The 27,386-nt window shown below is 37.9% G+C and overlaps 4 protein-coding genes and 1 long non-coding RNA gene across 6 annotated transcripts in view; 2 read left to right on the top strand and 3 right to left on the bottom strand.

Moving 5' to 3' along the window:
* Nucleotides 1-22,498, bottom strand: part of Sur (Sulfonylurea receptor) — a 54,855-nt gene extending 32,357 nt beyond the window's left edge. For both annotated transcript variants that reach the window (XR_010437333.1, XM_064692007.1), the window contains exons 1-6: nucleotides 22,235-22,498; nucleotides 12,883-13,148; nucleotides 12,629-12,804; nucleotides 7,208-7,423; nucleotides 3,924-4,629; nucleotides 1,287-1,390 (exon numbers count right to left, since the gene is read on the bottom strand). Coding sequence is in view for 1 of the 2 variants with exons in the window: in XM_064692007.1 (XP_064548077.1) it covers nucleotides 1,287-1,390; nucleotides 3,924-4,629; nucleotides 7,208-7,423; nucleotides 12,629-12,804; nucleotides 12,883-13,148; nucleotides 22,235-22,410 (1,644 nt within the window). In the remaining variant the exon portion in view is untranslated. The remainder of the gene's footprint in view (nucleotides 1-1,286; nucleotides 1,391-3,923; nucleotides 4,630-7,207; nucleotides 7,424-12,628; nucleotides 12,805-12,882; nucleotides 13,149-22,234) is intronic.
* On the bottom strand, nucleotides 20,173-20,754 carry LOC135435105 (uncharacterized). Its single transcript, XR_010437334.1, has 2 exons — nucleotides 20,413-20,754; nucleotides 20,173-20,345 (listed from the first exon to the last, which is right to left on the bottom strand). It is a non-coding gene; the product is annotated as an uncharacterized LOC135435105 (long non-coding RNA).
* Nucleotides 22,499-24,209: 1,711 nt separating the features above from the next.
* LOC135435109 (probable isoaspartyl peptidase/L-asparaginase GA20639) lies at nucleotides 24,210-24,965 on the top strand. Its single transcript, XM_064692011.1, has one exon. It carries the CDS (start codon nucleotides 24,218-24,220, stop codon nucleotides 24,899-24,901), a length of 684 nt encoding a protein of 227 aa, XP_064548081.1. The 5' UTR covers nucleotides 24,210-24,217; the 3' UTR covers nucleotides 24,902-24,965.
* Ripalpha (RPA-interacting protein alpha) lies at nucleotides 24,924-25,815 on the bottom strand. The gene is made up of 3 exons (XM_064692012.1): nucleotides 25,618-25,815; nucleotides 25,484-25,549; nucleotides 24,924-25,429 (listed from the first exon to the last, which is right to left on the bottom strand). The coding sequence occupies exons 1-3, from the start codon at nucleotides 25,732-25,734 to the stop codon at nucleotides 25,013-25,015; spliced, it is 600 nt and encodes a 199-aa protein (XP_064548082.1). The 5' UTR covers nucleotides 25,735-25,815; the 3' UTR covers nucleotides 24,924-25,012.
* Nucleotides 25,816-25,877: 62 nt separating this feature from the next.
* Nucleotides 25,878-26,997, top strand: RpL7 (ribosomal protein L7). Its single transcript, XM_064692010.1, has 3 exons — nucleotides 25,878-26,001; nucleotides 26,072-26,370; nucleotides 26,434-26,997. The coding sequence occupies exons 2-3, from the start codon at nucleotides 26,072-26,074 to the stop codon at nucleotides 26,891-26,893; spliced, it is 759 nt and encodes a 252-aa protein (XP_064548080.1). The 5' UTR covers nucleotides 25,878-26,001; the 3' UTR covers nucleotides 26,894-26,997.
* The last annotated feature ends 389 nt before the right edge of the window (nucleotides 26,998-27,386 follow it).

Raw genomic sequence — 27,386 nt, 5'->3', positions numbered from 1 at the left:
ACAAACCCTTTATACAATTTGTACCACGGCTTATAGAGCACAGGCTACATAGAGCTCTCAGTCTAGTAGCTATGGAATACCAGGATCACACCAGGCGCTACGCATCTGAGAAATGGTTAATTACAAACCGAAGTTGATAATTCATTTTATCAATGCACTGGTCTGTCTGCTTTAAAGTAGGCAAGCATTAAATTCTATACATTGTTATTATTAATTTGAAACTATATCAAATGCACTTCGCCGGCTTTCATTAAATATTAATTTATCCTCTACAGGAATGAACAATAACAATATATTCTATATCTAAATTGCATTTCATTGGTGAATTAAACTAATCCTGCACACAAATCTTGCTGCATGTATTTAAGATATATTATTACCGAACGACAGGCGAGGCCGAACCACAACTATCCCAATACTAGCTGCAACCTAAATGTTAATTAATTTTTTACACAATAAACATGACCCTAAACGAGTCTGCCTGCCCGGCAAATCCGATTCGGCCTGCATACAAACGAGTAAATTATAATGCAGCTGCTGCCATGACAGTCCACACCGCATCACCGCTCCGCCGCCCCACCGCACCACCGCAGCAACTACAACCGCAAATGCTAAACCTAAACCAAGTACCAAGTACGAGCAACAGTCGCCCAAACATTTACAAATCAATTCGTTTTGAGACGGAGTTTAAGCATGGGGCACAGTATGGACTGGACTCGCTGTGACTGGAACGCAACGCACAGGACCATAGTAAATGCAACCTCGTAGCTAATTATGCCCAAATTTCACACACAGATATATATATACATACATTTAATACGCATTAATTATGCGTGCATGTATGCGTGTTTATATATGTAAGTTCGCCATGGGCAGCTACACACATGTGCATGAGTGTGTGTGTGTGTGCGTGTTTGGTTTAATCATTAACAAGTTTGTTCAATTACATAAAAATCCCTAGACTTAAACTAAGTACATTTATACACATGTAGTCAGGAGCCATGCGCAAATATTTGCACAACGAATGACATTTAAATGCCGAAAACAAATAAAATTTGCATGCAATCCATAAGAAATTGAACAAATAAAATACAAATCAAAGGCATTGCAATTTATAGATGGCAAATTACATGAAATAAATCTAGAGTGTGATTAAAACAACAACAACAACAACAACAACTGCAATTTTCCAAGCGCAGCAAGTGTTATAAATAAGCTTTCAATAAAATTCGAACCAAAAATGGCACACAAGATGCTCGTAAATTAACTCGGATTTTGATACGAACCTTGAAGGGTATAGCCCAGGCATAGTGAGCGATCCAAAAGAATTGCATAATATTGAGAGTGTCCTCCGTCATGTGATTCGTGATTGCGCCAATGTCACTGAGGCCTGTGCGGAGAAGTTAAAATAGATTACAATTCATATTGAATTCTTATTTAAGGTCATGTAAATTTAATTGTGTGCCTTGAACAAATGTGGAGGATTAAATCTTAAATCTTATATAATATGTGACTAATATGGGAAAGTTAATACATCAGTTGAGTGCGACTTCGGACCTAGTTCACATTATGTACTTTGAGTTATTAGGTTTTCAATAACATCTTTTAGTAATTTTATAAAAACAAGTGTTCCTAATTAATGCCCTCGTAAAACAAGGCGGTTAGGCATTAAAGGTCGATAATGACTTATAATACATTACCCAATGTCGTTCTATTCATTTTTTTTTTATTAATTTTAAATACCTTTTTATATTAATTTTATATTTTTTACCATGTTTTTTTCCTACTAAAAGAAAGTTATTTAAAATCTTTAACAAATTTTCCAATATATAGGATCACATACCCTTTTTATTAGGAAAACCATAATTAGAAAGCATTTCAATCATATTATTATATTATTATTATATATATTACTAGCGGGTATAACCCGGCCTTGCCCGTGGCACGTATGTTATAAAATCAAAAAAGCTTTGAAAATGATTTTTAAACTGATCGGACGGGATTCAAACAACTTTTATGCAAATCGGAAAACTCTTAAAATTCACCAAAAAAATCATTGAAATGCATTTTCCACCGAAGGAGTTTAGATTTTGCGAGAAATGTGAAACACGTCTCTAATGATCTTTCTTATAGATCTTTGGAAATAAATTTGAACACAAAACGTCATCCACCAAATCTTCGACCCCCATTTGCACCAAGGAGGGATGGATTTTTCAAAAAGTATGAGACAACCCTCAAATGAATTTGAATATAGATCTTTGAAAATTAGTTTGGGGCCGATCGGATGGTAAACAAAAAACTTTCATACAACCGTTTTCCGCCAATTTACCACTGTTGCGGGTGGAATTTTCCAAATCGCTGAAATACGTACTTATTAAGTTCTTATGAAGAGCTTTAAAAATAAGTTTGAAGCAAATCGGACACAACTTAAAACGCCGCCCAAAAAATCTTTAAATCGCATTCCCCACGAAGAAGTTTAAATTCTGCGAAAAGTGTGAAACACGTCTTAAATGATTTTTCTAATAGATCTCAGGAAATGAATTTGAGTGCGAAACGTCACCCACCAAATCTTTGACCTCCATTTCCACCAAGGAGGAATGGATTTTTCAAAAAGTGTGAAACACCCCTTAAATGAATTTAAACATAGATATTTAAACATGAATTTGGGGCCGATCGGATGGTAAACAAAAAACTTTCATACAACCTTTTTCCGCCAATTTACCACTGTTGCGGGTGGAATTTTCCAAATCGCTGAAATACGTACTTATTAAGTTCTTATGAAGAGCTTTAAAAATAAGTTTGAAGCAAATCGGACACAACTTAAAACTTCGCCCAAAAAATCTTTAAATCGCATTCCCCGCGAAGAAGTTTGAATTCTGCGAAAAGTGAGAAACACGTCTCAAATGATTTTTCATATAGATCACTGGAAATGAATTTGAGCGCGAAACGTCACCCACCAAATCTTTGACCTCCATTTCCACCAAGGAGGAATGGGTTTTCCGAAAAGTGCGAAACACCCCTCAAATGAATATGAACGAAGATCTTTGAAAATAAGTTTGGGGCCGATCGGATGGTAAACAAAAAAGTTACATACAAACGTTTTTCGCGATTTTTCCACACTTGCGAGTGGAATTTCCCGAAACCCCGTCTTAACGTGCACCTACATCACATAAGGTAACTACAGTGAAAATTTCAGCTTCCTAGCTCTTACGGTTTGGGGTGTGCGTTGATCACCAATCAGTCAGTCAGTCAGTCAGTTCAGTCAGTCAGTGAGTCAGTCAGTCAGTCAGTCAGTCAGTCAGTCAGTCAGTCAGTCAGTCAGTCAGTCAGTCAGTCAGTCAGTCAGTCAGTCAGTCAGTCAGTCAGGACAAACAGTTTTATATATAGAGATTATTATAAATAAGTATTTAACTTAATTTATTTACTAAGTAGTTTCAACTAAGTATCCTTCAATACCTAAAACAATCTGTTATGGTCAGCTTATTAGATATTCATCAATTATATTAAGCCATTTGATTTAATACGATGTCATAGAACGTATACAGTAATAAACCCAAAATCTGTTTGGGGGCTAAGCCACTCGAAAAGCAATTTGTCTTTGCCAGACACGGAAAACTGCTATAATCGCAACTAAAAACAAATAGCTAACCAGTGGCAGCAGACCTTCATTGTTTGACGCACAACAGGATGGCGCCCAAAAATGGACACGCCCACTTAAGCCAATTACACGTGGACATTTGGCCAGGTCGCTGCTGGCAAACACTTCAGCCGTAAAACTTTCAATTAACACCAAACGCACATTTACCTCTGTCAAACACAAATGAGTTTGATACAAATAGAGAGTGAGGGATGGGCTCTGACGAGGGGGACTTGAAGGGGGCTTGAGGGGGCTTGAAGGGGGGCTACCAAAGCCAAACACTTACCGTCCGAACGCTCCGTTTGTTGTTTGGCAGCGAGCTTTGCAGGCTTATCATTGGTAGTCAGCCCAATGTTGCCATTTTGTTGCGCAGCAGCGGCGGCAGGGTTGTCATCATCATCATCAGCATCAACATCGGCGCCATTGTTGCCACAACCACTGCTGGCATTTAGAAGCAAACTTTTGCGATAAATTAGACCCTGTAGCGATGTTTTAATCCTGATCCCTGTCATGTTGAGCACATGCGTGGAGGCCTGCGACAATGCGGCCTGTGCCAATGCTGCCACCAGCACCAGCCAAGCAATGCTCCAGCCATTTGTTAGCAAATCCGACCATCTGGCATAGTAAATTCGCACATCGCCAATGCCAATACCAACATTGAAAAGCCCATCATCGCCACCGTCGTCATCATAGTAAACAACATCAGCAGGACTATCTGTGGCATTAGGACCCAACATTGGACTGCTCGTAGACCCAACTCCCAATAGTATTGATCTATTTGCTGCAGCTGACTGTGCCTCGACCTGTGCCTGTGCCTGTTCCTGTGCCGCCGCATAGAGTCCTTCGATATACTGCACTATTTGCTGTATGGCAAGTGGACCAATCAATGCAAATAAATCACCGGCCAACTTCAAAATGCCGCCCAATGCAAACATGCGCCAACTGTTCTTTATATAACAATACCACAAAGATGGCGACGCATTTGATTTTTTCTACAAAGAGAGAAGCGAATAAATCATAAAACGATTTCAATATTATTATTAACAGAATAAGGCCATAAACTAAAAATAAACTTAAATAAGAGTGGCAATTTTTTCATTCGGCTAGACAATATAAGCAACAGTTGTCTAAACGACGACTAAAAATATGAATTGATTAATTAGAAATGATTACTATTATATTAAATTATTATTACTAATAATACCGTGGACTTTATAAGCTTGTTACCGATAACAAGAATAGTTAATCAAGGAAGTTAAATGTACTAAATGCAATTATTCTTGGTCAAAATTCATGTTAAAATGGTACCCTCAAATATCCTATATAGACATAGGTCGAAATTTCCCACCCCTATAACTCGGTCAAATGTCATCCGATGTACCCGAGGTTTGGTTCGTTGCAAATCTGGAAACATTATTCCTGGTCAAAATTCTTGTTAAAATGGTATTCTCAAATATCCCATATAGACAAGGTCGAAATTTCCCACCCCCATAACTCGATCAAATCTCATATGATTTTCACGAGGTTTGGGTCTTTGTTCCTGGTTTTGAGATTAATTTGGCATCCAAATCTGGAAACATTATTCTTGGTCAACATTCATGTAAAAATAGAACCGTCAAATATCCCATATAGACATAAGTCAAAATTTTCCACCCCCATAACTCTGTCAAATCTCATCTGTCTTTTTTATTTATTTTATACGTACCACGGGCAAGGCCGGGTTATACCCTCTAGCTATTAATATATTTGCTCGTTGTTGCTACATTGCAATGTATACTTTCGACATTACGTACAAGTCAGATAGTTTCTATTAAGAGTAATTAATAAGCACATTAATGCCAGACGTTTAATATATCCTTCGGCTACTTTGCTGGCCGGCGTTCTATAATAATTTACACAGCCAGTTGCCATTTTGTCATTAAAATTGCACACAAAATGCAGCAAATAAATTAACATTTAAAAATAAACCAAGTAAGAGCATTCGAGACCAGACTGCCGACTAGTAGATATCCTGTTACCGAGTAGTAAAAGTAGCTTCTAGATCGAAAAGTGAGAAACCAAAATGGCTTAGTAGAGTAGATGTTTATTTAGAATATACTTTTTGATTAATAGCCTTTCTCCACTGGGCTTAAAAATGTCACATTTTCAAGTTTTACTTATTGGTGTTCCACCGGTTTTCGGTAACATGTGAGTGGCAAAAGTACTGTTTCTTTGAATAAACAGCTGATCGAGTTGCTTTAATTTACATAAGCGCCGCACAGATTTCCTTCCAAAAGTCAAATAATACGGCCCCGAAGTAGGGGCTCCGTTTAATAGACCCTTTGCGGGATTTGGCCAACTTTAAATGTTAAAAACTGTGGGATTATTAAAATTTAAAATTATAATTTAAAGTAACCGCTTGCCTTCGTTGCAATATTAGCTGGTTTATGTTTACATTTTTCACAACATCGATAGAAATCTCGATTAATCATCGCAAAATACACGAAATGTTCGGGGCGAATTTACACATTTTTAAAAAATGTGACATTTTTGAAAAATGTGTGAAATGTGTTTTCTTATGGGGAAACGTACAGGCCGCATTTTACACATATTGCAAAAATGTGACATTTTCAGAAATGTGTTCAGTGGGCAGAGGCTATAAGTGAGACACATGACTGTTGCAATTATTATTAAACCCTTTTTGATAATTCTTATGACTACAGGGTATACGTACAGTAAGCAAACTGACAATGGCCACACTTTCACTTTGTTATCAAGCAAATGGCCTCTGTCCCATCTCTCTGTCCCATCTCCTGCCCTTTATATACATGCATGTTACGTGTACATATATGTATATATTTTTTATTTGCATTGATAATTTATTGCCTTTAGCCAACGGCGGCATTGCATTTAAATAAATAATTAAGCAATTTGCTTGTTGTGCTTTTTGCAAATGAAATACAATATTTTCTTAATGGAAATTCAACAGAGCCAGTTGGCGAGGCCAAGCCGAAAAGAAGTCTCAATTGTAACTGGTCATTTTGGCCAGAAGCATTTAATTATTCATTTATTTATTTTATTTCGTTTTTTTTCTCATTTTAAATTTTAATGTGCCCTTTTTAATTAAATTACGCTCAACGAGCACAGTTGCTATTTAATGTGTTAATATATATCAACTCTTTATCTGAGTAAATAGACTTAAGTATAAAAATGAAATATATTTGGCGTATAATGTATTGGAGGGTTTAAGTCAAATGAAATATTTCTAAAGTTTTTCTGAAAAAATGGTAAGGTTATATTTATGGAACGACCCGAATAAATAATTGACTCATAATAATAATTGACTCATATGCGTATTAATATTGTCCTTAATTAAACCCTATTGTGGAAGTCAATCCTACTTCCAAACTAAGGTTAAATTAAGGACAATATGAATACTCTTCTTAGAATTAATGTTAACTTTGCATTAATCTTATACCAAATATTTTACTGTTATGTTCAGACTAAGGCTCTGTTAGCTTAAATTAACTATAATAAGAATAACATTAAATACATATATATATCTGATATATCTGATTTCAGATAACTTACCACTTCCTCCGTGTAGATGTACAGAAAACGATCATAATGCGCTCTAGCGCTATCCTCCAATCGCATGTGACCCAGATCTTCCAGTTCGAGCGGCTCCTTATAGCCCAGCCACAGCAGGGACGTCAGCCACCAGAAACAGGTTTTGGAATAGAATGTGGCGAGCGTATGTTTGTACCCGAGACGATCATAGTCTTCCAGGTAGTCGTCCCGATAGCGCTACAATGAAAATATATATGGTAAGACTCAAAAATTCTAGATTAAGCTAAATAAGAGCAGGCTTTGAATGAAGTTATACGCTTGAACTGACAGCTCACATAACGTGTTTTTGCGCATTTCATGCCCAAGGAAAACAAAGCCCAGCAAATCTGGACAATAACTCAAAAGCAACTTAGCAACTGGTCTTAAGTCCTGCCAACGAATTTCAAGAGCCTCCCATTCCGTTGCAAAGAAGACAAGATGACAGTCTGTAGCCTTGCTTGCATGTGTTACTGCCACTTTGAAATAATATACCCATTATCAAAGCTACACAGAGTATATTGGCACAACAAATCGTTAGGTAATTACAAAACTTGTCTTTATTTATTTGATTACCTTAACTTCTTTACTGATTAGAAGCGCGTGGCCCTTAAATTTTTAAGTTATAGAAGTTAGCTTTTAATTTAATTGAAAAATTTATAATAATACAACCACTAATTTATATGTAACTAAAACAGGTAACAGTAAAGACTGCAAATCTGTTTTAAACTAAACCAATTCGATCCCGGAAATTTTAACTTATTTTTCCCCATTTAAAACCTAGTCGGAACTGAATCATATATTATTTCGAAAATGCTTTGGTTCAATATCAAAAATCTTTCAGGAACACGAACTACGAATAAAAAAATAACTTAGGCCGCACTCGTTGCATTTATCCAAGCATATTTGTAAACTCAAATTTAAAAGGTGCCATTGTAATTGAAAAGTATTAGCAAACCAAGAGTTGATCAAAAACCTGGTTTCATGGGGAAATCCAGGTTAACGATTGAGGACAGAGAATATAAAACTACCAATTAAAATAAACTAACAACAACTAAACCATAAACTTAAAACACTTAATTTAAATAGTAATAAAATAATATATATATATGTAATAAAAGTACTGAAATCAGAAATTATAGTGTGTTCTGTTATAAGTACTTTCAATATTGTATTCTATATTTCAATATTATTATCAGAAGCAGCTATTTTATGTTTAATGTTAGATCAGTACAGAGTATTTCTTCGCCAACTTTCAGATAGAATTTCACTCCAAATTGTTTTCTTTTATTTTCATTTGTGTGTAGATTTTGTAGGTGTTGTTTTTGCAATGCAACACGTTTTGTATGCTGCTCAACGCCTTAACAATGGCACTTCGTCTGGGCAGTGCTTGGCTTTTCTTTCGGTAGCCTTTTGTTAAGTTGCCGCTGTTGGCCGTTGGCAGCTTTGTTGCCAGCTGGCAGTTGTTGTGGCATTTGTTGCACTTAAGCGCCTCTAAAGCAGTCGCTTTTTGTGGCACTCGTCGTGCGGTCAAGCACGCAACGCCTTGAAGTATGCAAACGCTTTGGTAAACTGACATAAATAAAATATTTGCCTAAGCGCAGAAGGATTTCGGAGAGCAGCAAATCTGCGCTTAACCTCAATTAAAATGTAAACATATTAAAATCCCAATGCAGTCGCTGCACACAGCAGCCCCCAGTCCTCTAATCCCTTGTTAAATTAAATAAACCTTTTGCATTGTCATCGTCATCCAAGTCCTTCACTTTCTCCTCCTCCCCTGGTTATTTGCTCAGCTAATTTTACGCGCTCGCTCTGCCAAAATGCAAATGCAGAGCTGCACTCAAATTCAACTCCCCCCCCTCCCTCCCTTCGCTTCACAAACACATACATACTATCATCCCGCCTAACCCAACATCCGTTTTTAACAACAACTGCCCCAGCCACAGTAGCAACAATAACAACACCAAAATTAGCAGCCGACTTGCACTATGCTCTAAAACCATTTAGGATAGCTTAGAATCGGATTCATAGAATAATCAAATATTATTATTTTGTATATTTTACTATTCAACAACTTATACGAATACCATCCTAACGCTAAATGTAACATATTTTAATTATATTTTACGCCTGGGTTAAAAATTTTTATTTTTTTTGCCAGGAACGGAACCTTATGCCAAACCAGATGGGACTATTAGAAAATTGTGTAATCTTATTAGGCTTTTAGCACTTTATTTTTATAATTTTATATGTTGAATAATTAGGAAGACACTCGTTTTTGTCAACCATTTAATAAATAAATGAATAAAAAGACAACCGTACCGAAAGCCGGACGATTTATATAATTTTGTCTTGGTTGAAATTAAATTTTGCGATAAATTGGATATGAAAATGTCCACAGTGGAATATTTTTAGTGGCACAGTAGTAGAACAGCAGTCATAAATGAATAATAAATTGTTGCAATAAAAATTATAAGAGGTTTGACACACCAATCGAAAAGGCTTCACGAACTAAACTTAAAAACAGGAAGTTGGTTTACGAACCGAGAACCGAATCACAGTCTGTTGTCCTGATTTGAATTTATAAGAAAAACTTTGTAAATTACAGCGTATCCAGCTTTCTAGTATACTCGTTTGAAAGCCTTCTTAGTTGTTTATATTTTTGGGTTTGTGCTCAGCGTTGCATGGCATTATTTGCTCACACCCTGGCTGCCATTCTCATTTTACAAGCAGCTTCCCTCTCCCAACCAACCCCCCCTCCCCCCTTTACACTCACCGACCCGACCCAACTGCTAACCAGGCATTCCGCACACTTCCTTTATTAAAATTATGCACTGCATGGCGGCACCCAAATTAGGTTGGGCCTTCCCGCGGCACTCGGGGAGCGGCAGATAAGCCAGGCACGTGAAGCGGCATTTAGTCAGTGCCGCAGTTTCCGGCACTTCATAGTTTTGGGGGTGGCGAGAAAAGTTGACAAATGTCCAGCCCTCAATTGTATGGTAAAGGCTGCACCTTTTGGGCCCCATCTTTCATGCAACGTAATTCCATTGGCTGCATTTGCCCAATACTTGCGCAATAGCCTCACAAGACGCCACTTACAAAATGTATAGCATACTCAAGGGCGCACTTCATGAGAGCAACAGAATTTACATAGTTTTTTATTTTTTTTTGGGCGGGTTTGCCGCAGCCAAAGTTTGCCATTCAATTGGCTTTTTAGCCTCAGCTGGCATTGATTTTGATGTTTGAATATTACTCATACGACATGTACATGAATATGTCGTAGGAAAAGTTGAGAATCCTGCAACTGACTATAAGAGGGGAAGCATGCTTTTACATAAATTTACCCAAAAAGAATCTATAAAAAAAATATTGAGTGGCGCGTATGCATATATACATGTTACATGATAATATTGCGTATATATTCAATGGAAAGGTTGCAGTCAATGTTGAGGTCATACATTTAGGATGGGGTTATTTATACTATATTGATTTAAATGTTTACCCAGGCTGACTAACAGACTAACTGTGGATTAAATTTATACATGTTATGTAAGCTTACGCTGAGCCGTGAATTTGGCCAAATCCAATTTGAAAATCAAAGTAAGATTGAAACTTTAATGAAAGTTACTTTGGCTGTATTCTCGTTTTGCCGACCTTTTATAAATAAATAAAAATAATACTATTCAAAAATTGATAAGAAATACGTTTTTTCGTGGTTTTTACATATATTGAAGTCGTAGAGTTATATATTGTCATTAGTTGAGAAATTGATATAATCCCTAAAATATTTATATATATACTTGAAACACTAAAATGTTCTCATACCGACTTTTAACTTTCACTTGGCTTTCCTACGATTAATATTTGATATCTACATTTTTCCACCAACTAATACCCAACATATAGTCACACATATAGTCACCCGCATACACACACACACAGCTGAACCACTCCTGTGTGCGCATTCGCCTTAAAGTATGCAACAGCATTAGTGCATTTGGCTGCATAACAATGACGGGCACAAGTTGAGGTGCAAGTTTGGAGCCCGGCGCCGGCTCGTTTATGGCCCAGAGCGCCTCCACGTTGCACTGGTGAATGTATAAACAACCGTAAACTGCAAGTTTTATATAAAGTACTTGCTGTCTGCCCCCCTCTCTAAGCCCAGTTCCTTTGCATTGCCAGAAAGGTAAGCAGCAGAATCGCCCAATGTAACTTTAATGTTTTTATTTGCTTTGCTACTTTGCTGCGCTTATTGCTCTGCGCCTCTTTTAGTGTTTGTTGTTGTTCTTGTTGTTGACGATGTTGTTGTTGCTGTTCTTCTTGGTTTGTTATTACTGGATATCTGTGCACTTGTGTGGCATGTACTGTGTCTCTGTGTCTTCGTCCTGTGTGGCAACTTTGGATTTCCGGTCTCAAGCGGAAATAATGTCAAGCATGAGGAGACACAACGACTGAAGGTTTCCTCGGCACGTTTCTTGCATCTCCTGTTTAAATATTTAGCTATTTTTCGGTCATATTATATGTGTGCATGTTAATTCGATAAAGTGGTATTAACTCAGCCATCAGTAAAATGTTACGATAAATAACCCACTAAAAAAAACCCACTCCATGTGACTTAAATATAGTATTAGTGCCCATTTTCTTAACATTTTACTAAGAGATGTCCTTTATCATACTAGTAGAGCTTCAGTTACGAAATCGTAGTCCTTTTTTGAGGAGAAATAGCTGAGAAAATGTGAAACATTCCTAATTCTATTAAATTTCCCTCGAAAGTCTGTCAAACGTTTGCTGCAGTAATATGCATATATTACTTATATAACTTGGCACAATTGTTAACGTTAACTGTGGGAAAATTCAGGCACTATTAAGATCTTAACTCCAACTCAATTACTTCAGGCGACACACTTGGAAATATTACTGGCGGAATTCTTTAAGCACGCTAAAGTGATATTTTCAAGCTAGTCGTACCTTGCTTTAATTTAAATATTTTCGAAAAATTCTTATATTTCTGCAAAGGGGCTTGTAATCTTTTCGCAAAATTTTATATTCAACGAGACATATTAAGTCCCATAAATAATATGTTTTTAAACAGACAAATCGGCATGGGCGTGTCTATCTGTCTGTCCGTTTTGAAAATATCATGATCAAACTCATCAAAATTCGAGCTTCAGATTAGATTAGAAATTTATATGGAAATAATTTATTAGCCTCGGGTTTTATCTCATATAAACTCCAGTCTCCAAATAAAAGCGAATCAATATTATATCGAATATTGATATCGCCAAAATATTTTCAAGCATATAAAAACACATTTTAAAGCATTTTAGTACTTTCTTAAAATATTCGGATTCTGGTTGTCAAAGACTAGACATTTTTCAATGCATGTGGCATATTGCTAGCACTCACCTCTTTATATATGGTATATCCATCGAGAGCAGCCAATGTAAATAGGCAGAGCACCGTCACGCTGAGCAGGCATGTCTCCAGCTCAAAGATCTCCTCATTGAAGGCTACCTCGGCCAGTTCGTCGATGCGCAGAAGGAAAATCAACATTTCCATGGCAATGCTGCCGTACAAGAAGACTGAGAAATGAGGCGACATTTGATTAATTTATCTGGCATCAAATTATCGGTCGCATACACAGACACAACCGCACGCACCTGTCATTTTTTTGCGCTCCAGCACACGATGATAGCACATTAGCATAATTGTCAACAGGATGGCGGCCAGGGCGTTCCACACGGCGCCCGCGCCGATAATAATCAGAACATTCAGCTCCTTGGGCGTCGAGTCAAAAAGCTGGTACAGCTGCTCGGCATTGCGCTGGGGCAGTAGACACCTGGCCAGCTCCAGACTATTAATGGCCAGCAGAAGCAGAGAAACAGCTGCGCGCAAATTGTGAAATGCTAGCAAAGTTTTATGGCACCTGCAACGAAAGCGGAAACGTTAAATTGGAATGGTGGAATAGATGGAATAGGTGGAAAGCTGGGATCGGTAAATAGAATACGCAGTTGCCACTGGTGGGCAGGCAATGAGCAAAGCTCAGCGCATAAATAGCACAATATCAACAATTTTTGGTTTAATTAAGTGGAGTGCGAGACCAACACACGACGGCCATCTGGCTTAAGGACCACAGCAGCAGTAGCAGTCTGTGTGTGCCTGTTCAAGCGTTCTTTGTAATTGCCACAATTATATTCAAGTGTTTATGATGCTTCTCTTTGTACAGCGCCAGCCTCAAGTTCAGTTTCCGCTTGCACGCCTCCAAGTCTGCTTGTTGTTGTCCTTTGCCCGCCTGGCCATAATCTTAAGTGTGATGTATGGCGCCCACTTGAGTGGCGCAGTTTTGATTGCATTGCCATGGTTTTGATTTAAAATTAGCCAACAAACTTTTAATAGCCATTAAGTGGAGTCTGAGTCTGTGGTTTTGCCCAAAAACTGTGCGACACCAACATAAGGACGTGTGCTCATTCGCCTTTTCAGATTCGTATTGTGCACACGGTGTGCAAATTGAAAGTCTAATTTATCCTTTTGATGCTTTTGAATGGGGTATGCTTGTCTAATCCCAAATAGTTTCTCAGATTTAAGGCTACCTTTGCAGTAACCAATATTAGTAATCGGTCAAAAATTACAACAGGCAGAAGGAAGCATCTCCGACCCCATAAAGTATATATATTCTTGATCAGCATCAACAGCCGAGTCGATCTAGCCATGTACGTCCGTCTGTCCGTCTATCCGTATGTATGAATGCAAGAATCTCAGAACCTACAAGAGCTAGACTTGAAATTTTAGATGTAGGTCCTCCTAGTCCCCGCGCAGATCGAGTTTCCGAGTAATAGATAAGAATCGATTTCGAAATCCTGTTTTTTTTTAAGCAATTTCGGCAAATAATATAAGCTAGTTACCAAATTTCACATGTCGCTTCTAGAATAGTATATATATATCAAGTATCTTTAATTTTACACCGATCGCCTATTGGAAGAAGAGGGTGCAGGGTATCCCCTAGTCGGGAGCCCCCGACTAGAACCTCTTACTTGTTTTATACTATCTTAACCAAACTTAACATTTACCAGCTTCGCCGATTTTCGAAAGAATCGGTCGAAAAATTGGATTTAATACGAAACTAACATATCTGCAAGCCAGTATGATATCTGACAACTATATCATATAACTCCATATAACCCGGGCAAACCGAGGGAAATAAAACTCTTGTGTAAAGACACTTCTAAGTCCTATGTGTACAATAGTATTAAATCTTCACCATACCGAACATAGTCATTGTTTCTTGTAATTAAAATTTGATTTTAAGAATCTGCGAATAAATACAATTAAAAGTCAAAGCTATTATTTTAAACAAATTTTGACTTAAAACAGGAAGCAAGCCTTTATTTACGCTCGCCCGATATAGAACGATATGTCTATAGAAGAAATTGTCTTTGGGCCATTTTATATCTATTGCCAAGTCAATGATATAAAATTCTAAAAATGTGCTTCCTCTTCGGTAGGTTTTCACACAAAATATATTTAATGATGTGCAAAAATGTGGCATACTTTTTGGCTGCACAACGTGAACATTTACACGTTTGCACATGGAACCCGAAAAGGAGAGCTACCTCGCATCGGGAACAAGGTGCAGGGTGGAGCGGCAGAGGGGCACACAGTTAACCTGCGTCCGCAATGCCGTTGAAATATTATTTATTGCGAATACTGTTGCATACTATTTGGCGCAGTGCCGCCCGGCCCAGTGCACAGGAGTATACCATATAAAAGTTTGGGCTTGGCAAGTATTTTTGGGTAGGGGAAAAGGTGCCCAAGCAATTGTGGCTTGATTTTAATTTTTTAGCGTGCCGCCAAATTTTTGGGTGTTTTATTTTTGGCAGCGGGGGCTGGCTATTTTATTTATTGCGCTCACTCAGACTGTCTATAAATTTAATGAAAAATGCCTGCCTTGACAGCGGACAAAAGACAGACGACAGTCCAGAGTCGCCCGACGAGCCACGCTTACATATTAATTACATTTTTGACCGATCTAAAAGTGCATAAATAATTGATTTCAATTTTTTGGATAAAATGCACATTGTGCGCATTTTTTTGGCTTTTCGCTACTTGTCTTTTTTTGTCGTAAACAACAATGTGCATTTAAATGCAGCCCACCAAAAGAAAATAAAAAAAAAATTCAAAGCTATTTGAAATTGTTTACAAATTTCCTATCACAATGTTCATTTTTAGTTCAGGTGCAGCATTTTTTATTGATAGGCAGTTTGCTTTTTGCACTTGTTGTAGTATTGCAAATTAATAGTCGTTGATTGAAAAATTCGAACAGCTCCATAATTTGTATGTGTTGGCTGTGAACGTATTCGTGTGTATATCTATATGATTTTTACAATTTTTTGTTCTTTCGCTTCCAAATGTGATAAATGATAAATGATGAAAGTTCAATTATTTTAGCTTCCGTTTTCTATTGTAAAATACACATGCTGGCAAATTTAAGCGGACTGGAGTCTATCTTTTATTCAAAATATATATGGTAAGAATATAGTATATATGTACTATATTCTATATAATATATTCTTGAGCAGCATCAACCAAGTCAAGTCGATATAGTCCATCTGTTCGTCAATCTGACTGTCTTGTTTTAAGATAAGTTAGTTTGAGGTTTTTAGCACATTGGCTGCAATCGGACCGCAATAAGATATGGCTGCCATCGGTCGAAGATAACTATTATTTTTCGTATTTATTTATTTAATTTGATGGATAATACTACAATTTAAACGCCTTAGGCGATTATGTATATTAGTTATATACTGTCCAGAATTGAAGCAACCGTCCGATTATCAAGACCAAAAATCAAGATGACGCGAAATTGAATTCATGCAGGATTGTTGAATGCCATAAAAAGACCCAACAAATTTTTAAGAGAATACTCCATAGAACCTCCTTTTAGCTACTATAGTTCAATTGAAAGGCGTTGCCAAATATTTCGTTTAACTGGTAACTGAAATATCGTTATAATTCAGCTACTTTAGAGCTAAATTTGGCTATTGTCCAAGTCGTTGACGAGACAAATGACTCCAAATTGGATTTTTTTTAAACCGACTATGCTTTTTTAGCTTTTCTAAAAAAAAAATTTAGTTCAAACAATGACTTTTCTTAGTGTATGTATTATAGCTCATATTGACCATTGAATACTTTTTTTGTTATGTAGCATCTCAAACTTAAATACTGTTAGCGCTGTCAATCGATTAACGATAACGATAACTTACGTTTTTGTCAACATTAGCCTAACGTATCCATATTGAAAAAAGTGCCACAAGAAAACTCTTTGATAAACCAAAAAAAAAAAATATTAAAAAAAAAAGCGACTAATCCTTAGCCAAATCCCTATGCATATCGACTGCCTTTAAAGAAAACTCCGCTTAAGGAAACAGCTTTTTGCCCCATTTTCTTCCAGCATTGGGCACTTTTTCCTATGGAGCACCTTGCTCTTTAAATTCAGCAATTTTTAGATATTTTTAAAATTAGACCCAGCTACTTTTTTGAATCGAATCATTAGGTACACTGATCGCCAGACACCTGAACGAGACCTTTAAAAGCATATTGAAGCGCTTCATAGTTGAGAAAACGAAAAACAAGTGAGAACAATATCAAAACACAATTGCGCACTCAGTTGAAATGCCATTTCTTGTTGCCTGATTTGCTGGAGAACATTGTACAACAACTTTTTCACTCGATGTGTGAAAGAATGTTGCATGACACACCGGCTGCCCACCCCCCCCAAAAAAGTCCACCCCCCCCCTGTGAATTGTCTGCTTCTGGTCGTTTTACGTAATGCAACAGTGGCAAATTAAGAAATCTAATAAAACTTAAAATACACTCGAGTCCACACTCGAACGCTGAAACACATACAATAAAATATACGCCTCCCCACACTCAAATTGGAGCAACTGATTTGTTTACCAAATGATCCAAAAATACCAGAAAATTGCACTGTAGTGTAGTTGTAGTTGCAGTTGCAGTAGTTGCAGCAGTTGTTGCAGTTGCAGCAGTTGTTGCAGTTGCAGTTGTTGTTGCAGCTACGGCTGCTACAGGTCTCGTCTTGGCACGGGGCGCTATTTCTCAAGTGCCGGATGTATTATGGCCATCGGGAGCTGATTTTTTATGAATGAGCTGGGCACAATGAATGCACTCACGAGTGTGCCGAACGAGTGCAATTCATTGTTTTTGTTGTTGTTGTTGTTAATCCATTTGATTCAAACTTTTTATTGATGCGCATCCTTACTTTTGGTGAGTGAGTTATTCTACAGTACTTACAATAATGCATTAAGTTCTATTAGTTCCGGATATCAATGATATTTTAAATGATTTCAAGTGGCTCTTAGATTGTTTTGAATATTTCTCAAGTGTGAGGTTGTGTGCTATCAATTCAAATAAATCAATATTGTACATGTAACTCAGCTCAAATTGTGGTATATTTTTAGACTAAGTTGCATCTTAGCTCATCGCAGACATTTGTATCTTATTTCTACATATATTTATTAGTCTCTGATTTGCCAAACTGGTGAAACTAGCCTTAGTTCGTATAAGCAACTATTATGGCCGGTTACAACTAGTTGCATAGAAAGACGAACTTATTGTTTGTGAATATTTAACGATAGCAAAGAGAAAATCATGTTGGATCCAATACAAGAGATCAAAGATATTTCTAAGCACTTTTGGGCAGTTACAATCACAAAAGAGTTAAACATCACAATTGGAAAGAATATTTTACATCTTGACATCAGACAGCTTTGAATATAAGAACAAGTTAATTCCACATTTGGGCTTATTATATATTGAACGATTTACAAATTTTTAATTTTTCGGATACTATATTTATGCCCTAAAAATATGATGAAAATCGATCTGTTTACATTTATAAAAATTTGTATGGAAGGAAGTTCGAATGCTTATAGCAGCAGCTCAGAGCTGCTGTCAGAGTTCAGGGTATCTCCTAGTCGTGCAATCCCAACTAGGCACTCTTATTTCGACTTGTAGATGTTTGATGAATATATTACAAATTATGTTGTTTAAATAATTAACTTCTATTAACTGGAATAGAACTTAGAAGTCTTATAAAAATTGCATTCAAAAGCATTTAAACAAAGAAACTAAAATAAAAAATATTTAAAAATAAGAAAAATGTAAGCCCATGTAAAAACAATTTTGTCAAATAAACTTTCCATTGGCTAAATAAACTTTATCTTTCCGTGCTCTGGAAATTTTAAAGTTTTGCCTGTCTTACATAAGTATTATTATTAAAACTATTAACAAGTCCTGGTGCCACTTTCCAAATTTTAAGTCCGAAAATTTGATTTTAAGTTATAAATAATATACAAATTAATTACTTATATTGAACCAGTAAAAATGAGTAGCATGGAGTGCAAGAGCCTGCCAGCTCTTAATAGCATAAATAATTTTCCACATTCCTAGGCGCTTGTCTATGGGCTTACTTCAATTAAGTGCATTGAATTGACCGCAGATAAATATGACAACAAATATTGAAATGACAATGCGGACAACTGTTTTATGTTTTGCTGGCTGCTTGTTGTCGCCTCGTTTGCAGCTGCTCGGCCAGGCCAGGCCAGGCCAGCCAAACAGATGATGAAGATATATGCGCATATTGAATGACCAATGACCAATGATCCGGCGAGCCAATGCTCCACTGCAATGCAGCAGCCGCGCACTTCATTTGCGCGCTGTTCAATGTTGTTGTCCAGCCCGCGGATGACAAGACCGAATAACCAAAACAACCTAAGGCAACCCGAAACAGTTCCAACGAAATTCCTATGAATACTTGTGCGCTCCTCTTGATTACATGCTTGTTTGTATGCAAACTGGAGTAAACTTTTATTAATTGAGCCGGGCAAATGTATACATACAAAACAATATAAAGATACATGCACATCCAGAAGAGCACAACGATGACGACGCAGTGCAGCCACACGGCCACAGTCGGTCGCACAGTGGCAAACGCCATCGTTCATTGATCCACAAACAAAAAATATATGCGACTATTTAATACGCTCGACGGGTATAATTAACAGATCACTTAACAGATCTGAAAGGAAGCTTAACCATGGTATTTCAACAGAGATTTGGCCAAACATTAGAGCTTGCTGCCTACCTACCCTCTCGCAATATAATTATACTCAAATAAAATAAGCCTAACCCAAGTTAATATATTGCAACCAGAACTGAACCTTACCCCAACTTAATCAAATATAATAAATAAATTCATACTACCCCACATCAAGGGCTTTGCAAGCAAAGTAATACATTTAAGAAACAATCTTTCAATAACCAAAAATAATAATTCAATAGCTTCTTGCAAGAGTATCTTTTAGCCGACCTTATCTATTTTTTCTTAACTGGGTCTACAGTATTTATGAATTTGTTGGACTCTTTCGTTTGACTTATGTCACGGCTGTCAGTAAATAATTCAAATGATTTTGCAACTAGATTTAGATTTCATGTTTTGTGTCGTCGACGTCGTCGTCGTCGTCGGCGCTAAATGGAAATGTATCTTTTTATATGTATTTACTTTTATGTATCTACGTATCTGCATCTGTGCTGCAGTCACTCGGTCATTAGGCAAGTGCCTGGGGACGTATAAAAGCCAATTCCAAACTAAACTGCGAACAGCGCACGGATGGGATTTTACAAATAAAATTTAAATGGTTTACTGAGAAAGTCGCATCCATCACACACAATACAGGGAAAATAATATGTATAGTAAAATTTTGATTTTGTTTTTCGGGCCCGCCACATTTATTTCAACAGCTGGCCTAGCGCCACATGAGTAATACGTCCGCCAGCCCCCCTTCTCCTGTATTTATATACAAAGACTGCGTCGGGTAGCTGCCTTTGCATATTGTTTATAAACGCATGCGCTAAATTTAAATAAAAGTTTCCAATTTGTTTATGTGGCTAGAATATGCACATGCTTTTAATCATATCTTATGCCAAGAGGGCAGCTAGATTCTCCCTCAAATCTGATCAAAAATTTTAATTTTTTGTATTTGAAAATGTTCCAAACACTAAAATGACATATACGAGTGACAGTTCGAGATATACGGCAAACAGAAACCTGTGGACACAAAAACGCATCGTCAAATTTAGGTACTTATATGTAAAGCCAAGTAACTCCATCTTACCTAAAATCAGCGAGCTCCCTTCTGTAATCGCACCACTTCTAGACCCCGACGCATATGTAAGCCCTTGCGCAATGGCCCCGACAAACATGTTTTGGATCCGCATTGGACGAGATTACGTCCCACGGAAGGTATCATGGAGCGCATCAGGACGGGCACAATTACTTTAAGAACTACACCTAGCATTTTAGAAACAAATTCTTTCAACACACTGCACAAACAAATAAATTTTTGAAGCTGAAATGTGAACATGTGTGCACATTAGAGCCTATATGAAAACTAAACTCATTCGTATTTCGAAATACATGTAGCTCGAATTGAAATTTCAAGGGCTCCCTCGTTGCAAGTTCAATTTATCTGACTAACAAATAAAAATAAGTACGAACAATTAAGCCAATCTTCAAAAAAGAACAAAGTCTTTCTCAAGCTTAATTCGACTGTTCTTGCAAAATAGTTATTGTATCCGTCATATATTATGCCAGCCACAAACAAATATGTTCTCCTATTAGAATCAGCTAGCATCAGGTTTCGAATACCCGAAAAAACGATAATGTTATTTAAAAAACAGCCTGCATTAGGTCAACCCATGCAAATTTTGTGAAAGGGACCAGGAATCATCAGGTCTATGTGAATACCCAGCCATCTGCAATTGTGGATCTTGTTAAGGCTATATAAATGGGAGTTTCGGAACTCCCAAGACCCAGCACAATCAAGAGCCGGCATCACCCGGCATTGCTCAGCCAAGTGTTTTCTACCCGTTCGCCCAATTTGGCATAGATTATTCAAAAGTATTTGATCGCTAACACAAAAGTGTAAAGGAAGGTCACTAATTAAAGCAGAAATATCCCTTTAGGCATACGATGGTTTAAACGTGTTTAATTTACATGGAAATACATTTAAAAAACGCTCAAAAAATTTAGGGTATGTAGACAACAATAGACATCACGAATCGGGCAGTCCCTTAAATCATCCAGCGTACCACAGATTGTTCTTTGGAATCGCCGGACGCAACAGGAACAGAATCCTGGTCAGCGCTTCCAAAGCGTCCGTCCCAGCGAACATCCTTTGGACATCTGCTGCAGTATAACGGATTTTGATCGACTTTGCACCAGATTGCGACCCACCGTGGGTAGAAGAGTTCGCAACAAAATAGGCATAACTTTTGGAAAAATGGGGGGCGGCATTTTTTACAAAATTTCACTTAAAAAACTAAAAAAAAAGTTTAAAAAAATACAAAATTTGTGTAAAAGGAACACAAAAGATTGTTTTCAACTGGAGATCTATAATACGAATAAACATATCTGGGTAGATAGCACATGAAAGTTGATTTCAATTTTCAAGGGCTGCTTGGTTCGAAAGCTGTCGAGAAATTTCGAAAATTTGTGAACATTGCTTATAATGTCGAGATATACGCATGAATATATCATTACCCTAAAGCGTTCAATAAATTAGTCACGAATTTTTCCAATTAATATTCCAATATGCTTTTAAAATAGCTTTCATTTTATATGGGCTCGAGTTAAATACTATAAAAATAAAATATTGAAAGAGAACATACGGCAAGCAATATCATTTATAAACTCATGTATGTAGGGCAGATTTTTCATCAATGAGATATAAATTGTTTGCTCATTATATATTATAAATATAAATATGTACATTCGTATATGCGGCTGGCATTGTATTTAGATTTTAAAAGTACATATGTACATATATTCTATTCCGAAATAACAGAAAACTCTCTGTATATAAATATGTACATGTATTTAGTTTTAAGAGTTTACTTAGTCGAATAAGTAAAAAGTTTACAGTATATCAGACTTACCCTTCATATTTTCTCCACACATAAATGGATCCAACGAATAGCACTAATATGGCGAAACATGTCGAAATGTATTTGGCACGATCTATCCCACAAATATCGGTTTGCAAATTATCATACGTATCACGCGAATGACCGCTCAACTGATCACAGCGTATAAGATTGAAGAATTGTCCCATTTTCGTGTAATTCTTGGAGATCACCACACCTTAAAGCTATTTTAGCTCTTTTGAATACATTAATTTAGCACTTCAACACTATAATACAAGTTCAAGTATTTGATTATGCAAATTTTTTTTTTTAATATGTTTTCGACATCTTTTTAAATCCACATCGTATATAGAGTTGATCTGAGTGTTGCGTGTACACTCAGCTAATTTTTGCGCACCAAAAATTCAATATTTAGAAACCGCACAGAAAATTGAAAATGTAAACAAATTATTTCGCAATTACAATTATACACATTAACTTATTCATAGATGCTATTGTACTTCTATTTTCCAAACGAAATTTCGGATTTCAGATACACACAATATATGTATCTACATTTGTAAGTCGACTGAATAAAGTATGTACATACATACATACATATGTACACATACATTAAACGCATGCCGCGAGTACGTTTTACTTTTGATTATGGGATTTTATCGTAATTATTTTGAATATAAACAAAATAGCAGAGACATTAAAAGAAATATGCGCACGTTTCTACTGATTCGAAGAATGCCGAAAACTTTCCCGTTATTAGCTGCCCAACCGTCTGCAGCCGTGGAACGCAACGTACTGAAAGAAACGGTAAACACATGTTAAAGAACACTCGTTGAGAAGCTGTGCGTGCTTTAAAAACAGAGAGAGAGAGAGCGAGCATGCGAGCATGCACGTGCAAGATCGTGCAAAAGCTCTCGCGTATTTCTGTTATTCTTATGCATACCCTGTACCAGTTGGCATTAACATAGATAAGAGTGACGAATATAGCGAGCAGGTATGCCCGACTCAAAAAAGATTATCTCTATATATAAAACTGTTTGTCCTGACTGACTGACTGACTGACTGACTGCCTGACTGACTGACTGACTGATTGGTGATCAACGCACAGCCCAAACCGTAAAAGCTAGGAAGCTGAAAATTTCACTGTAGTTACCTTATGTGATGTAGGTGCACGTTAAGACGGGGTTTCGGGAAATTCCACCCGCAAGTGTGGAAAAATCGCGAAAAACGTTTGTATGTAACTTTTTTGTTTACCATCCGATCGGCCTCAAACTTATTTTCAAAGATCTTTGTTCAAATTCATATGAGGGGTGTTTCACACTTTTCGAAAAATACGTTCCTCCTTGGTTGAAATGGAGGTCAAAGATTTGGTGGGTGACGTTTCGCGCTCAAATTCATTTGCAGAGATCTATAAGAAAAATCATTTGAGACGTGTTTCACACTTTTCGCAGAATCCAAACTTTTTCGGGTGGAATGCGACTCAAAGATTTTTTGTGCGAAGTTTTAAATTGTGTCCGATTTGCTTCAAACCTATTTTCAAAGCTCTACATAAGAATGTAATGAATGCGTCTTTCAGCGATTTGGGAAATTCCACTCACAACAGTGGTAAATTGGCGGAAAACGTTTGTATGAAAGTTATTTGTTTACCGTCCGATCAGTTTCAAAATCATTTCAAATTTTTTTGAGAACATTGATTTTATAACATACGTGCCACGGGCAAGGCCGGGTTATACCCGCTAGTACTATATACAATAGGCATACAAGAATATGCTTTTAGCAGTTCATTGTTATGAATGCATACATACATATCGTTGGAGGAAGATATATGTACATATATGTACTTTTACAGGTATTGGGTATAAATGGTCCGTTCCAATGGATTGCATATACATATGCTTTGGCTAGTGGCTTTACCTTTTGAGCAAGTTGCTTGTGCAGTTAACAGAAACTTAAAGGTTCTTGAGATGATTAACGAATTTTTTGGATGGCACTAAAATGGAGGCCGGCTGCGTCTCCTTGGTCCGTGATATAAAGCATCCTATAACGCTGGCAAGGTGTGTTATGGAAAAGTCACGGCATTGCTATTTGGCTGGCGATGGCGCTATGCATCTTGCCCGGACCGAAGGATTCGATATACTGCCCAAGGCGGCACTGATTACAGAAATGGCACAAAAATCCTTATACGATTACAAAGCACTCAGGAATAAATCGGGAAGCAGCAGGATCCCCATCCCTCCAGGTACCGTTGGTGCCGTGGCAATTGATGCCTTCGGTAATGTGGCAGCAGCGACATCAACAGGTGGCACAATGGGAAAACTACCAGGCCGGATTGGTGACTCTCCACTGCTGGGTGCTGGCACCTATGCAGATAATGAGATAGGCGCCATATCAGCCACTGGACATGGTGAGACCATTATGCGTTACAATGTTGCCTCGCGCATATTGGCACTGGTGCAGCACAAGAATTGTACAGTACAACTGGCAGCCGAGCAAGTGCTTCAAAAGATGACCTCACGTTTTAAGGAAACGGCTGGCATAATAGCTATTGATCACCAGGGACAGCTGGGCATATACTTTACAACACAGCATATGCCTTGGGCCTATCAGAAGGGAAAGGAGCTGCACAGCGGTTTTCAAGCAGGCGATAACCAGATCGAGGTTGTATGCGACGAATCCTAAGCTAACAAATACATAAATAACGTTTTTTAATTAAAAATTTTCTTAATTTATTTAGAAACTTAAACATACCTCGAAAATACAAAAAGCCAGCAGCAAAATGAAATTTATTTGTTAAACAGAGCAGCAATAATCGCAGCTGCCGCACATCGCAAACAATTGGCTGCTCGAAGATTCCGCTTCTATGAAGAAACGCAGCGCCTGGGTGCAGCTGAGCTCATGCTCGTTGACCTTCTGCTGAATCAGTGCCTGCAATTGTGGCTTTTCTGCGCTATGCTCAAAGTGTACTCCACACTCGCATGTGTACAGCGATTTGATGCGCTGCATCGACTTTATCAAGCATACAGGACAGATTAATGAAAGGTCTTTGGGTTCAGCATCGGGCTCAGTGTACAGTGCTTCCAAGTGCTGCTCCTGGAGGGCATACCATTCGTTGACATCACTGAGGAGCTCCTGATAGACATGCTGCTCCAATTGTAAATTCTGATCCAGCTCGTTGAGCTCTAAACGCAAAATGTCTTCCAGCTCTGACTGCAAACCAATTATTTAAGTTAATCATTGAGTGTCTTTATCGTCACTAGTTACCAATTGCATTTTCCGATTGCCATCGACGTTGTCCTTGCGTGCATTTAAAATGCGTATGCGACATTTCTGTTAAACAAATAAACAATTTGCATTTGTTTCCAAATAAGTAGCTAATTTATTGGCTTGCGGCTTACCTCCCGAAGTAGTTCACGCAATTTCGGCATGCCCAAGCGTTGTTGTTTAGCCACATTTTGTGCGTGCCGTTTCTGCTCGACACTTGTATTGTAGACGGGACTGCTGGGACACTGCATTCTATTAAATTCGCAATAATACCAATGAAAATTAAGGCTAGGCACACAATGCGAAATGCGCGGGCGAGCACTACCAATCCCAGCTGTTTATTTATCGATACTTGATTAACTTGTATCGAAATACAACAGTGTTGTTCACAAGACGCACCACAACACTGCCACACAGGGCTGCTCTGACTATATATTGACATTCGCAACATGGCGTACTTCAAGCTTCCGCTCTTTCTTTCCCTTTCTTTTACCAACGTGCATAGTGTCGAGTAAAAGGTTAGTGTTACATTTTCAATTTTCGCAACGAGAACTGTTCTAAAATGTTGATAATTTGTGCCTTAAACAGATGCCAGCCCCGGCCGCTAAGAAACCAGCAGCTAAAAAGCTGCCCGCTGTGCCGGAATCCAAGCTTAAGTTCAGCAAGAAACAAATCAGCAAGCGTGTTTCTGAGACGAAACGTCGCCTGAAGCGTGCCGCTGTCATTGCCCTGCGCAAGAAGGAGAATCTGGTGCGTGCCCAGAAGTACCAGAACGAGTACATCAAGGCCGATCAGCGTGAGATCAAGCTGCGCCGCTTGGCCAAGAAGCGCAACCAATTTTACGTGCCCGCAGAGGCCAAATTGGCATTTGTCGTGCGTATTCGTGGGTGAGTGAAAATTGTCATCAGTCAACTCTGGATGTTATTGTTAATGTTAAATGTGCTTTGCAGTATCAACAAGGTTGCACCAAAGGTGCGTAAAGTGCTGCAGCTGTTCCGCTTGCGTCAGATTAACAATGGCGTGTTCATTAAACTGAACAAGGCCACCATCAATATGCTGCGCATTGCTGAGCCTTACATTACTTGGGGCTATCCCAATCTGAAATCGGTGCGCGAGCTGATCTACAAGCGCGGCTTTGTTAAGCACAGTCGCCAGCGTGTGCCCATCACCGATAACTTTGTTATCGAGCGCAAGCTGCGTAAGGCACATAACATTCAGTGCGTTGAGGATCTGGTTCATGAGATCTTCACTGTGGGACCCAATTTCAAGTATGCCTCCAACTTCCTGTGGCCATTCAAACTGAACACGCCCACCGGCGGCTGGCGCAAGAAGGCCAATCACTACGTTAACGGTGGTGACTTCGGCAACCGCGAGGACAAGATCAACAGATTGCTGCGCAAGATGGTCTAAGGCAGAATTTCGCAGTGTAATAGTTCAAACAAAAACAGTCTGGCAACAGCGAAAGAAATAAAATTAACTCTTTTTATGAAAGTACCAAAATGCCGTTCACAAAATCAAGTGTTTTCACATTTATAGACGGTTAGCTAAAATGCACTTAAGAGGAGAGCCGAAATCCGCACACTCGCAGAGAAGTAAGGTAAAGACCTCCGTCTAGGCCAGGATAGTATTGGTTTCTTTTTTGTTATCCAGGGAGAATAAACGTTTATGATAAATAGTGAACTATGCATTCATAAAAACAGCATTGGAGCATTGGCTTCTTCTACCACATCAATTTTGCATATTCCCGGATAATAACCAAGTGGATTTCGTTATTCCGATTCCAGGCAAACCAATCTTCCAGCCCTGTATCAGAGATTGTCTTTATGCTCGTTACTTTTATAAAACATAATAACAAACATTGGTTGTTTTGTCTCTTCACTGAGCAATAGGTTTGAAAATAATT

This window comes from Drosophila montana, unplaced genomic scaffold (genome assembly GCF_035044405.1).
Source record: "Drosophila montana isolate Dmon_TW-CO22-7 unplaced genomic scaffold, ASM3504440v1 contig_3513_1, whole genome shotgun sequence".
In the NCBI taxonomy this organism is placed as follows: Eukaryota; Metazoa; Arthropoda; class Insecta; order Diptera; family Drosophilidae; genus Drosophila; species Drosophila montana.
This window is presented reverse-complemented; position numbering and strand designations above follow the sequence as displayed.

Excerpts from the sequence above, each read along its gene's own strand:
- LOC135435109 (XM_064692011.1), top strand. The coding sequence starts at position 24,218 with ATGGAGGCCGGCTGCGTCTCCTTGGTCCGTGATATAAAGCATCCTATA.
- Ripalpha (XM_064692012.1), bottom strand. The coding sequence starts at position 25,734 with ATGCAGTGTCCCAGCAGTCCCGTCTACAATACAAGTGTCGAGCAGAAA. Across the intron at positions 25,550-25,617 it reads TGCGTGAACTACTTCGGGAG|AAATGTCGCATACGCATTTT; the intron begins GTAAGCCGCAAG and ends TTTGTTTAACAG. Across the intron at positions 25,430-25,483 it reads GCAATCGGAAAATGCAATTG|TCAGAGCTGGAAGACATTTT; the intron begins GTAACTAGTGAC and ends ATTGGTTTGCAG.
- RpL7 (XM_064692010.1), top strand. The coding sequence starts at position 26,072 with ATGCCAGCCCCGGCCGCTAAGAAACCAGCAGCTAAAAAGCTGCCCGCT. Across the intron at positions 26,371-26,433 it reads TTTGTCGTGCGTATTCGTGG|TATCAACAAGGTTGCACCAA; the intron begins GTGAGTGAAAAT and ends TGTGCTTTGCAG.